This window comes from Engraulis encrasicolus, chromosome 22 (assembly GCF_034702125.1).
Source record: "Engraulis encrasicolus isolate BLACKSEA-1 chromosome 22, IST_EnEncr_1.0, whole genome shotgun sequence".
In the NCBI taxonomy this organism is placed as follows: Eukaryota; Metazoa; Chordata; class Actinopteri; order Clupeiformes; family Engraulidae; genus Engraulis; species Engraulis encrasicolus.
Genome location: NC_085878.1, coordinates 18,205,424 through 18,218,556, shown reverse-complemented (window position 1 = coordinate 18,218,556; position 13,133 = coordinate 18,205,424). Strand labels below are relative to the sequence as shown.

General features: G+C 44.3%; 1 protein-coding gene across 2 annotated transcripts; it reads left to right on the top strand.

The window, feature by feature from the left end:
• Positions 1–2,645: 2,645 nt before the first annotated feature.
• Positions 2,646–12,820, top strand: LOC134438490 (apelin receptor-like). Of its 2 annotated transcripts, XM_063188067.1 has the most exons (6): positions 2,646–2,715; positions 3,280–3,406; positions 5,658–5,863; positions 6,592–6,757; positions 10,538–10,660; positions 11,003–12,820. In XM_063188067.1, exons 1-6 carry the CDS (start codon positions 2,687–2,689, stop codon positions 11,408–11,410), a joined length of 1,059 nt encoding a protein of 352 aa, XP_063044137.1. In that variant the 5' UTR covers positions 2,646–2,686; the 3' UTR covers positions 11,411–12,820. The 2 variants fall into 2 exon arrangements, with proteins under 2 accessions (XP_063044137.1, XP_063044138.1); XM_063188068.1 differs by lacking the exon at positions 10,538–10,660.
• The last annotated feature ends 313 nt before the right edge of the window (positions 12,821–13,133 follow it).

Here is a 13,133-nt window from a genome sequence, read left to right as displayed (position 1 = left end):
TATGTAACTATTTTGTGTGTTAGTGTAGCAGGGGGGTGGGGCAAGTTATTTGTAGCGACTACGCCACCTAGGGGCATAGCAATTCTACTTCCAGGAATGAGCTTAACCTTAAAGTGATACTGTCCCATTTTTTGAAATAAGCTTATTTTACACCTTCCCTTGAGTTAAATAATAGGCTCTTACCTTTCTCCTGTACTTCCAACCGTTTTCTAGTTATGGCAGTGCACATTTTACCTCCAAGCTAACAGTTAACATTGAGTCCTATGAGACCAGTTAGCCGTGAGCTGGTCTCATAGGATTCAATGTTAACTGCTAGCATGGGGGTAAAATTTGCACTGCCATGGCCAGAGAACGATTGAAAGTACAGGAGAACGGTAAAACCCTATTATTTAACTCAAGGGAAGGTGTAAAATAAGCTTATTTCCAAAAATGGGACAGTATCACTTTAAGTTAGCACAAGTTTGTTAAACACAGGACAGAGATGGGAGCCCAAAGATATTTCATTTTTATTCTTGTACAAACTTGTAGAAAACATACCACTCTCACACCACACTCACACACCTTCACAACCTGGGCACACTCTAAAGTGCTGAAGAAGCTGGCTGTCACAAATTCCCCCAATCCCACATTAACCCCAAATAAATACACACCTCATTTTGCATCAGAATGTGTTTATTCAGGTCTAACATACCAAGATGTTTAATATGAGCCTTTAACATGAGCCTGAATGTTGCGTCATGCAGCTCCAGGCGCCAGGGATAATGTTGCTCAACGCAACATCCAGCATCAATGGGTTAAAGGCGGAGCCACCGAAACTGCACGCCCTCGGATAGAACTCAAATTACTGTAAACCGACATGCAAGCTCCATGCAGGCAAGGTGAGGCAAAGGGGAAGCGCGACCAGGGAGTGTGAGGCTTTCCCATGCCCAGTGAAGCACGGCCAAGCCACAAACAAAGCGGGTGTGGAGCAAGGGGAAACTCAAACCCAAACTCTCTCAGGTGAAACAGCAGCCGACAGACCCGTGGGCACACACACTGGTTGGTTCCTGCCGGAGGGGTCGCTGATGAAAACTACAAGCATAGAAAAGTTACCATCAGTGATGCCTACTAGGAAGGGGTTAAGGGTGCAGGCAGGTATTATACACGCAAGTCACCAGCACAGCACTTTCTAGGATTCCCACGCCACACCAACTACTTCCACGAGCAGGCCTGTGTCACACAGCTCCTAGCTCCTCAGCATCACATAGCTTATCAGTGAGCTCCTAAGTGACCTCAAGTGCTGATGAGTGAACGCTACACCTCACAATTAATCTGAGGCCCCGTTGGCGGCCAATGCAGCTCAGGCTCACACCAAAACAGCCTATGTTTTTTTGTCTATTCTTTTGTTTTTTTTATGCAGAGATTACTTTTCTTTGATTTCCTATTAAGGCAGTGTGTATGGGTGGGTAGGGTGGGTTTGGGTGGGACTGGGTTCCTTGTTTGATTACTTTATTAATCCTCAAATTGAAACACATAAGAGAAAGACAAGACATAATACATAACACATATAAACACACATAATACATAGACCCATAGTAAATAAGAGTTAAAAAATAAATGGGAAACAGTCCATCATAAAGACACACAAAGAATCTCAACATTATAGAACCACTGAAAAAGCACTCAGTCAGCAGCTGTTGTTACAAAATCTGATTGCTGCAGGAATTTTTGGTTTTGGTTTGGTTTATTTATGGACATAGAAAGGCAAAGGGGGTATCCAAGGGATTTACATGTAAAAGCGTATAAAACACGTATTTCCAACATCTCCCTGATGGAAGAGGACAAGACATACAAAGACATGCAACAGATATCACTTATACACATGAAATCACATTCCTACATCCCACTATACACATATGAAATCACATTACTAAGTCACATAATTCTCTACTTTATTCCACAGAAGAACTCTGTGATCTACTTTCGGTGGAGCACCTACTGTAGGTAGGAGACGCCTTTGGCTCCTGCCACTTTTTGGGAACATGCTGAACAGTGGGTGGTTGTCCATACTCAGCACACTGTTCAACTCTCTCATCGTCCGCTCCTCCAAAATTTGCTCCACCGAATTAAAACACACACCAGTGATGGACCCCTCTTTCTTAATGAGCTTATTCAGCCTGTTTCTGTCCTTAAGTGATATCCCTCCACCAAAGCACACATGCCACAATCCCATGGTAAAATGTTCATAAAATAGGCCTGCCCAAGTCAAGGGACCTCAATTTCCTTAAAAAAAAAGAAAAGAAAAAAAATCTTGACTGGGCCTTCTTGAAGATAAGCAAAGGAGGGCACGGTGATGTAATGTAGGGGAAATATAAGTAGGCCTATATGGGAAGTGTATGAGTAGTGAGAATGTGGAAATGTTGAGCTAGTGTGAAAGTGAAAGCATTTCCTTCCTGTGGTTTCCTTTTGGAGCTGATTTCACTTGAAATGACACGTTTCCTTTAGCCTGGGAGCTCTAGCTTGAAGCAGGAGCAGCAGCGGCCACAGAGCGTGTGTGAACTTGTGTGTGCGAGTGTGTGACGCCAGTGTATAGGTGCCTTATAAAGGACAGACTTGGACAGGGCCCAGACCAACAACAACAGCAGCAGCAGCAGCAGCAGCAGCAGCAGAAGCAGCAACTTCTTTTCAGGACATTGAGCGCAAGGTCATGGACAACCATAACAGCAGCTTGGACAGGTCTGAATTACATTTCATTACATCACATTCAGTGTTTTGAACCTTTTTGAAAGGGTTTTGACAGGCACAGCAAATTGTGAAATATTTTGTATATTTTCAATATTATATCTATCCTTGGTTGCCGTCATATTTGGAAAAGGAGGTGTTGTATTCTAAAAATGCTGTTACTTTGAGACCCGCATTGGATTGTAACTGAGCACTGTTGTAGGCTTATCTGTAACATTTATGTCCTATATAATGAATCGTGGACATAAATAAAGTTAAAATGTGTGTGTGCCTTATGTACATATTATGAATTGCGGACATAAATGAAGTATTTAAAATGTGTGTGTGTGTGAGAGAGAAAGAGAGCTATATTAATTCTGCCTTCCCTTGGTGCATCCTGTCAAGGAACAGAGTGGTGTGTGTGTGTGTGTGTGTGTGTGTGTGTGTGTGTGTGTGTGTGTGTGTGTGTGTGTGTGTGTGTGTGTGTGTGTGTGTGTGTGTGTGTGTGTGTGTGTGTGTGTGTGTGTGTGTGTGTGTGTGTGTAAGTATAAACAGTGTTATTTGTGCTTTCCCCTGTAGTGTCATATCTGGAGACGCGGTCATGTCACCAGAGGACTTGGTCGGTGTGTGTGTGCGTGTGCTGGTGTGTTTGGTGGGGCTGGTTGGGAACCTGCTGGTCCTTTTTCTGTTGCCACGACAACTGAAGGTAATTACAGCTCTTTCATTTTTTCCGGTATGTACATAATTGTTTGGGCTTTCTGCCTATTTTTGACAGGACAGTGCATGATATGGCAGCAAATAAGTAGGAGAGTGATGGAGTAGTGTTGGGAGATATCTCAGGTAGGATTCTAACCTTGAACTTTGGTTAGCAACTATAATAATAATAATTATAATAACAATAATAACTTTGCTTCATATAGCGCCTTTCATGGAACACAAGGTCGCTTTACAAGATGGTGAAGGGGCTGGGGGAAAGGGGCAGGGTGGTTAGTCCATATGCCTCTGTGTAGAGATGGGAGTTAACCCATTGATGCTGGATGTTGCGTTGCGCAACATTGGCCCTGGCGCCTGGAGTTGCATGTCGCAACATTCAGGCTCATGAAATTTGAGAAAATTTCATAAAAAATCTTGATATGTTAGAGCTGAATGAACATATTCTTATGCAAGATGAGGGTCATAACGTTTAAATGCAACTTATTGCATGTTTTATTTGCAACTTTTCTTGAAGGCATTCAGCAGCCTTTTTTGCAGTTGCTTTAGGCATCAATGGGTTAAGGTGCTTCCTGAACATAGCAAGTGTGGGGGCTTGGCGTATGCTGGGAGTTAGACTGGGACTGGGTATGCTGGGATGTACGAAGTCTGGCTCGGGGGATGGTAAGTTGGTCCTTTCCAGAGGACCTCATCGATCTAGACTAACAGTACTCGGGCCTTTCGTGAAGTCTTTACGAGAAAAACAGAAAAAAAATCAACTTTAAGCCTTGTGGTGCCTTTACGAATAGCCTTGTTTCTCGTGGTTGGGCGACGACAGGGGGAACTGACAATTGGGGTAGTTTGGTTCTGGGGGGAAGAATAATGCGGACGGACGTTAACAATCAAGCGCGAGTGAAGGCTAACTGGAAACGACGTTAATCAAACATTTCAAACAAGTGATTTACGGTTAAGTTTTAGGGTTAAGTTTAGAGTTAGGGTTAAGGTTAGGGTTAGGGTTAGGGTTAAGTTTAAAGGGATACTGTCCCATTTTTGGAAATAAACTGATTTACATTTCCCTTTGAGTATAATAATAGGCTTTTACCGTTCTCCTGTACTTCCAACCATTTTCTAGTTATGGCAGTGCACATTTTACCTCCAAGCTAACAGTTAACATTGAGTCCTATGCGACCAGTTAGCCGCGAGCTGGTCTCATAGGACTCAATGTTAACTGCTAGCATGGAGGTAAAATTTGCACTGGCATACCCAGAGAATGGTTGAAAGTACAGGAGAACGGTAAAACCCTATTATTAAACTCAAGGGGAGGTGTAAAAGAAGCTTATTTCCAAAAATGGGACAGTATCACTTTAAGGTTAATGATAATGTTTGAGGAAGGGAGACATGGCATGAAGCTGGCACAACGACAGCTCTCCCCTCCCGGAATGCACGCTTCTCTCTCTCACTCTCTCTCTCTCACCCTCTCTCTCACCCACTCTAGACGACAGCGCGCGTTGCCCAACTACGAAAAATGAGGCTATATCGTGGCGGCACCACGAAGCATGTAGTTGATTTTTCCCGAGAATGGGCTCCCTAGACTGGGAGTGGGGTTCAGAGAGGTACTGGGGAGCAAGAGAGTGAAGAAACTTTATAACTTTGAAGTGTTCAATACAAATTGAGAACTGCAAGGTAACCAGTAGAGTTCTGGGTGTACTCTGGGTGTACAGTGAGTGTACTCACATGTGTGTGTGTGTATGTGTGTGTGTGTGTGTGTGTGTGCTTGTGCATGTAAATGTGTATGTGCATGCGTGCATGTGTGTATAATGCTGTGTATGTGTGTGGTTCGCCAGGTAAAAAGGAGAGCTTCACACTCCGTGTAATGATGCACTTGGCCGTGTGTGTGTGTGTGTGTGTGTGTGTGTGTAATGTGTATTGTGTGTATAGTTTATATGTGTGTGTGTGTGTGTGTGTGTGTGTGTGTGTGTGTGTGTGTGTGTGTGTAATGTGTATTGCGTGTACAGTTTATGTGTGTGTGTGTGTGTCTGTGTGTGTGTGTGTGTGCGCGCGCACACACCTGTGCTTAATAATGTGTTATGCTGTGTGTGTGTGTGTGTGTGTGTGTGTGTGTGTGTGTGTGTGTGTGTGTGTGTGTGTGTGTGTGTGTGTGTGTGTGTGTGTGTGTAATGTGTATAACGTGTGTGTGTTTGTGTGTGTGTGTGTTTCCGCGTGCGCGTAATAATGTGTATATGTGTGTATGTGTGTGTGCTTTTCAGGGTAAGAAGGACAGCTTCACATTACGTCTGATGCTGAATCTGGCCGTGTGTGATGTGCTGTGTATGCTCACGCTGCCTTTCTGGATGTTGGGGATGTACTACGGCTGGGACGCACTCGGCCTGCCCGCCTGCCAAGCCATCTGCTACGTTGCATACGTCTGCCTCAGTGCCAGCACTCTAGCCGTATCACTTATGAGTATACACAGGTACCGTGTGTGTGTGTGTGTGTGTGTGTGTGTGTGTGTGTGTGTGTGTGTGTGTGTGTGACGGGCCAGACAGCTAGCTAAATATTGCTCAATATCAGCTGTTATAGGGAGCATGTTCATCTGGAAGAGAAGATGTTTCCTGTATCCTTAATGATGCATTTCCATAACAAGATGTGTCTTTTGGTCAAAATAGTTGTTGGATTATTCATCATATTTGGTTTGAGTATACACAGGTACCGTGTGTGTGTGTGTGTGTGTGTGTGTGTGTGTGTGTGTGTGTGTGTGTGTGTGTGTGTGTGTGTGTGTGTGTGTGTGTGTGTGTGTGTGTGTGTGTGTGTGTGTAACTTTTGTGTAACTTTTAATGTGTAACTTTTAATGTGCTGCGATCCAAATTAAAGTACTAAACTGTGTGTGTGACAATTCGAATACCGGTAACCTTGCTAAATACTGCTCAATCTCTGCAATAATTGGTTGTTTAGCAATCTGGCAGAGGAGGTGCCATCTTTACCCTTAAAAAGCCTAGATCTAACTGCCCATTCTAACCTTGGCTTATTATTTTACACCAGTGAAATGCATAGGACTTTATGATCACTAATGAGCGCACTTATGAGTACCGTGTGTGTGTGTATGTGTATGTGTGTCCCCCCGCGCCTAAGCATTAACATGCTGTGTTTGTGTGTCTGTCTGCGTGTGTGTGTGTTTGTGTGTGTGTGTCTGTCTGTCTGCAGGTATGTGCAGGTCCTGTACCGGCCGCAGTGGGAGCGTCTGGGTGGCCGGGGGGAGGGGCTTCTGCTGGCTAGCATCTGGTTGGCCAGCTGCCTCTCCGCCATCCCCTCCGTCAGTCTCTACGCCCTTCTCGACGACACCCCTGCCAACAGCAGCCAGACATTGATGGTGGGTCAAGTAGTCAACAAACAGGCAAAGTTGTGTGGAGTCAAAGGACCTTTTTGTCCCCAGCCCCAAAGATAAAGGGGGAGGGGAAAAACACCCCAATTATAATGAAAATGTTGATTGTTGTCTTCTATTTGTCTGTGCACACACTTTGGTCATTACAATATTCCACAGTTTTGACCCCCCAATGTTGAGCGAGTCAGCGCCTTTGCACACAGCACACCACAGTGCTAAACCACAGACTGGAGAGTGGGACAAGCACTCTCCCTTACGTCATAACTGACCGCAGTTACATGCACAGGGTATTCCAGGTTGTAACGGAATATTCTCAGTATTCAGTTCGGAAATTTGTTCGGAATATTCCGTTCATAGGTGCCGGAAAGGGGGATGCAGTGGTGCACTGGCATCCCCCACTTTTGGGTTCCCTAGATGAGGCTTCCTCAACTGCTGACAAATGAGTTGGGCGCAGCAGCAGTAACATTGTTAAGAAATAAAGAATCAAGACTTTGAGCACTGTCTATGTCCATACTGTCTTATGTCCATGTATGAGTACTGTCTATGTCTATACTGTCTATGTCCTTACCTAGATTAGTCTACAGGTATGTCTGCATGGGAAAGCAAGAAACGTAATTTCAAATTCTTTGTATGACCAGTGCATGTAAAGAAATTGACAATAAAACCAACTTGACTTGACTTGACAAACTTTAAAGCTTGTTCCGGCGCCCTGGGTTCCGTTTACATGTGTGAGAAAATATTCCCAGATCATGGCCAGATACAGAATAAATAAGCACCAGCCACCAGACACAACTTGAGGTTACTGCAATGATCCACGGGATGCTAAAAAAAAAAAGAAAGAAAGCCCATTGGGAAACTCCAACTCCCATTGTCATTGTGACACAGCACTCCACAGCACACAAGTGAACACTGCACACTGCATACAACGAAATTGCATTTTATGCCTCACCCGTGCAAGGGGGCAGCCCTCTGTGGCGCCCCATGGGGAGCAGTGCGGTGGGACGGTACCATGCTCAGGGTACCTCAGTCATGGAGGAGGAGGATGGGGGGGGCACTGGTTAATTACTCCCCCCACCAACTTGGCGGGTCGGGAGTCGAACCGGCAACCTCCGGGATGCAAGTCTGACGCCCTAACCGCTCACCCATGACTGCTATTTCTACTAGTGCCTCATTGTCAATGTATGCTCAAGTCAAGTCAAGTCAAGTAGGTTTTATTGTCAATTTCTTTACATGCACTGGTCATACAAAGAATTTGAAATTACATTTCTTGCTTTCCCATACAGACATAGACTAATCTAGGTAAGGACATAGACAGTATAGACATAGACAGTACTTATACATGGACTTAAGACAGTATGGACATAGACAGTGCTCATACAGACATTTACTGTAAAGTGCAAGACTGGACAACAGAAGACTTGTAGACAGGGGCGGAGTGGCCCACCTTTTCCCACCGGGAGAATTTTCCCCTTGGCGGCCCTGAAAAAAAAAAAAAAAAACAAACAAAAAAAAAGCGAACAACATGGTTTCCTAACCAAAAAGACAAAAGCCACGAAATCTGCAGTCGTACTACATGTGAACATTAGTGTAGTCAAAATATCAACCTGAATTGGAGAATTTAGCCTACACCTTGATGAAATGCACAGCCAGTGGTGTAGTCTATGTAAAACGCAGGTATACGCACCCATTTCAAAATGTCAGGGATTGCAGTATACCCACTTAAAATGGATTGATCCATTATTTACAATAGCACAAATGTATACAGTACACATAAAAAAATGCTCAAATATACAGTATACCCACTTCAAAAAGTAGACTACACCACTGGAGCCATCATCACAGTCCAAAGCATTCATAGGCCTACTAGGTTAGGCTACATCACGCTACTGTTCCATGCAAATGTGCACTCCACTGTCATTTTGACAGTTTGAAATTGAAATATCGTTTAAGGAAGACGGATGAGCATGGGCACAAAGTTTTGAGTGTGGGGATTTTTAGAAGAGTAGGCTTACAAAATATAGTATAGTAGCCTATTGTTTACAAAAAGTCTGTCTACATTGTGCAATAAACCCACCATGCAGCAGCAAATAAGCCAAACCTAGCTACTTCAAAGCACAACCATAAGTCAACAAAATGTATGACCAAACGGTTTAGGCCTACCTTAAAACGCTGTTATCGTCGCAGCAAATGTCTTTGTTTCTTGCAATTACATTTTAATCCACAGTTTAGGCTACACACCCAGCACTGCTCACATCAGAATCTTCTTGTGTGGTAATTATTTTGTTCCATTTCTTCAGACATTACATAGGCTACATCCTAAATGTGCTATATATAAATGTATGTTTGATATACCATTATTTCGACTGTAATGAGATATACCTCTAGTTCTAACAAACCAATGCCATCAAAACATGTACAACGTGTTTTCCTGCTTAGCTGCAGTTCACTTCCTTACCACTTGGTGGAGTATGTTCGTAACCCAAGTCAATAACCACAGAACAAGAGAATCTGGAGTGGCAGACTGTAAACTGTAACAGTCATGTGGAAATCGGAAAATAAGTCACAACTGACTAATATTTCTGTTCCTTGGTAACCAATCTAAATATCACAGGTTCTTGGAATACTGAAAACGAAACTATGTTACTAAGATCTAGTAAACTTCCGCGATCTACGGTGTATGAACATTATCAGTAGAGAAGGGGTGTGGCCAATTTACTGTTTGACACCGTCACTGAGGTATTGCGGTCGGGTAAACGGTATATATACTGTTGAGTCAGCATTCATATTATTAAGAATTGATTTGTGGCTAATTCGCATTAGTTTCGACGCTGTGTTAAATTAGAATATGTTGCGGCCAAACACTTTGGGGCCGGCTGAGACCATAATACGGCCGTTGTAAAATAATTCGCGGCCGCGGCCCACCGGGACAAGTCCCCGATCTCCCGATGGCCACTCCGCGCCTGCTTGTAGAGGACATACATTAAGAGGTATTTGTTGTGCTTTTGTGCTTTTCCTAAAAAAAAGTCCTTTATAGCGTTCTGACATGGTAATAGTAGTAGCATTTTGAAGAAAATAAATATTAAAAAAGGTCTGTCAAGTACACCAGCAGCAGTGTGTGTGTGTGTGTGTGTGTGTGTGTGTGTGTATGTGTGTGTATGTGTTTAGTGCAGGTAGAAGGTGCGGTGTGCGTCTTGTGTGTGTGTTCGTGGGTCTGTGTGTGTGTGTGTGTGTGTGTGTGTGTGTGTGTGTGTGTGTGTGTGTGTGTGTGTGTGTGTGTGTGTGTGTGTCAGTGTGTGTATGTTTGGGTTTAGTGCAGAAAGTGCAGTGTGCTTGTGTGTGTGTGTGTGTGTGTGTGTGTGTGTGTGTGTGTGTGTGTGTGTGTGTGTGTGTGTATGTGTGTGTGTGTGTGTGTGTGTGTGTGTGTGTGTGTGTGTGTGTGTGTGTGTGTGTGTGTGTGTGTGTGTGTGTGCATGTTTTGAGTTAGTGCAGGTTTAAAGTTCAGTCACAAGTATAGTAGTGCAGGTGGAATGTTCAGTCGCAGATATGGTGGTGGGGGATGGGGGGGGGGTTGTCAGTGGCCTTGCTGGCTAGAGGCTGACAGTGGAGGGAGAGTGGGTTGAGTGTTCAGCATCTTGATCGCTTGGTGCATTGTGCATTGTGCTCACCTCTCATTGTGTGTGTGTGTGTGTGTGTGTGTGTGTGTGTGTGTGTGTGTGTGTGTGTGTGTGTGTGTGTGTGTGTGTGTGTGTGTGTGTGTGTGTGTTTCAGGTGTGTGAGAAGGCCCCTGTTTCAGAGGGCCAGAAGGTGGGGGTGTTGCTCTATGAGACTCTGATCGGTTTCGTGTTTCCTCTCATCACTCTGGTCACCGCATACTTCAGACTGCAACACAAGGTATATGTACAGTATGATGTATATAACTCTAAAATTGTTAACAGATTTGTTTCAATTTGTTAGACCTATTTTGTGGCCCAAAGTTTCCTAATAATTATGCACACCTATGATAGGGTGTTGGTCTCCTTACATCATACCCTCTCTTATTATACAAATGTGCATGACCTAGAATGACCAATAAGATTTCATATTCTCATATTCATACAGGTTGTTGTATGTAATATGCATAAAACGTATGGCATGTTCTATCTAAACTGGCTATCTAATTCTCTCTCTCTCTCTCTCTCTCTGTGTCTGTGTCTCTGTCTCTGTCTCTCTCTGTATCTTCGTCTCTGCCTCAAGGTGAGCCAGAAGACGCGGACGGTGGTAGAAGCTTGTGGCACATCGACGCAAGACGCGGCGCGCAGCCTTCGGTTCCTGGTGACGGCCATCGTGGCTACCTTCTTCCTGGTCTACCTGCCGTACCACGTGGTGAACGTCATGACCATCTTCACCCCCTTGTCCCACAACCCACAGAAGACCTTCACACGCCTCTCCAGCGACCTCCAGGCGACCCTCACACCCCCACTGCCCTACCGCAGTGCCAGGACTATAGTGGAGTCTGTGGGGTTCCTCAACAGCTGCATTAACCCTTTCCTCTACGCCTTCGCCTACGTCCGGCTGCGCAACAGGAAACGCTCCCCCAGCCCGGCCCCCACCGCGGGAATCACCAGGAAGGACAACAGCAACACCAATGAGGCGACAGCTTAGACAGCATCAGAGGGGTATCATGAGAACTCCAGGCTCTTCTATTAGATGATTTGCCTCTTAACTCCTCAACCAGCTTCTTAGTATGGGCCCCTGGAGACATCTTAGACCAGGCAGGAGCAACACAGCTAAGGATACATATTCCAATCTCCAGGAGAGACAGGAGCAGCATCTAATAGGAGAAAGATAGAGAGAGAGAGAGAGAGAGAGAGAGAGAGAGAGAGGGAGAGAGAGAGGGAGAGAGAGGAGTGACAATGAAGAGTCCCCAGGAGACAGAGCAGCACAAATTAGATGGTCTGTATTTATTATGTATTTATTTACATAGTAACTATATGTTTAGCTATTTATTGAGTGTATTTGTTGTACTGTATATGTTTTTTTTATTGTAGACCTATATGTTTTTATGCCATTCATTCTGCTGTGCTGTAAATCAAATTGCCTTTTAAAGGATATTAAAGCTTTTCAAGTCAAGTCAAGTCAAGTCAAGACCAGAGTCACCATGGGGAGAGAGAGGGCCTCTTAGACCAGTCACCTATGGACAGAGGGCATTTTAGACCAGTCACCAGAGAGAGAGGGCGATCTTAGACGAGAGAGAGAGAGAGAGAGAGAGAGAGAGAGAGAGAGAGAGAGGAGCAACACTGATGAGGAGACAGCTTAGACAAGAGCCACCAGACAGGAGAGAGATCAGCATACCTCGGACCAGACAGGCCTCCACGACAGAAAAGAGGAATACGGGTGATGAGGCATCTTAGGACAGCCAGCCAGACCACCAGGAAAGACAGGAGCAACACTGATGCGGATACTGTATATTTTAGAGCAGACTTGGCGCCAAGAGAGAGACCAGCATATACAGCAGTATTAGATTACACTGGGTGTGGAGAGAGACCAGAATATCTTAGATGGAACAGGGTGCCAAGAGAGAGTAGCCTATGACCAGACTGGCCACCAAGAGAGAGGACGAGAGAGAGCAGCTTATGACCAGACTGGTCACTAGATAGAGAGAGAGAGAGAGAGAGAGAGAGAGAGAGAGAGAGAGAGAGAGAGAGAGAGAGAGAGAGAGAGAGAGAGAGCAGCCTATCTTAGGCCAGACAGGCTGCCAATGGCCACCTTTCACCATGAGCGACAGGAGCAAAACTGACAAGGACAAATAACAAACAGAAACGGACAAGGACAAATACTTTGCTGCTCATTTAATGTGTATTTTGTACACTGAACCTTTAAAACTGACGCTGGTCTTTTTCTAAAACTGAGATTTTCATTTTAAGGTTTAATTTAAAAACATAATCATATAACTTATCATTTTATTTGAATGAGTTGTGTAGTTTTGGTTATTGTGTGCATTTGTAAATGAAGAAATGCGTAGAAGTCCTAGACTGTTCACAAGCTGTGAATTACCATCAAAGAATAAAAACATCATAGATACATCCAGCCTAAATTTCAAGGTTTGGATTTTGAGACTTTAAGAATTCATTTTGATTTTGAGTGTGGAAGATGTGCTTTAAGCATTAACCACAGAGTTGTGAAAATGTTGTTTCAAGACTTGCTGTTACTTGGAAATATTAACGTAGTCTGTCCACATCCTGGAGTGTGTGTGTGTGTGTGTGTGTGTGTGTGTGTGTGTGTGTGTGTGTGTGTGTGTGTGGGTGTGTGTGGGTGAATGTGAATGTGGGTGTTTGTATGTATGTCTCTGTACGCAAATGGGCTTCCTCTTTGCACTTGAAGAAAG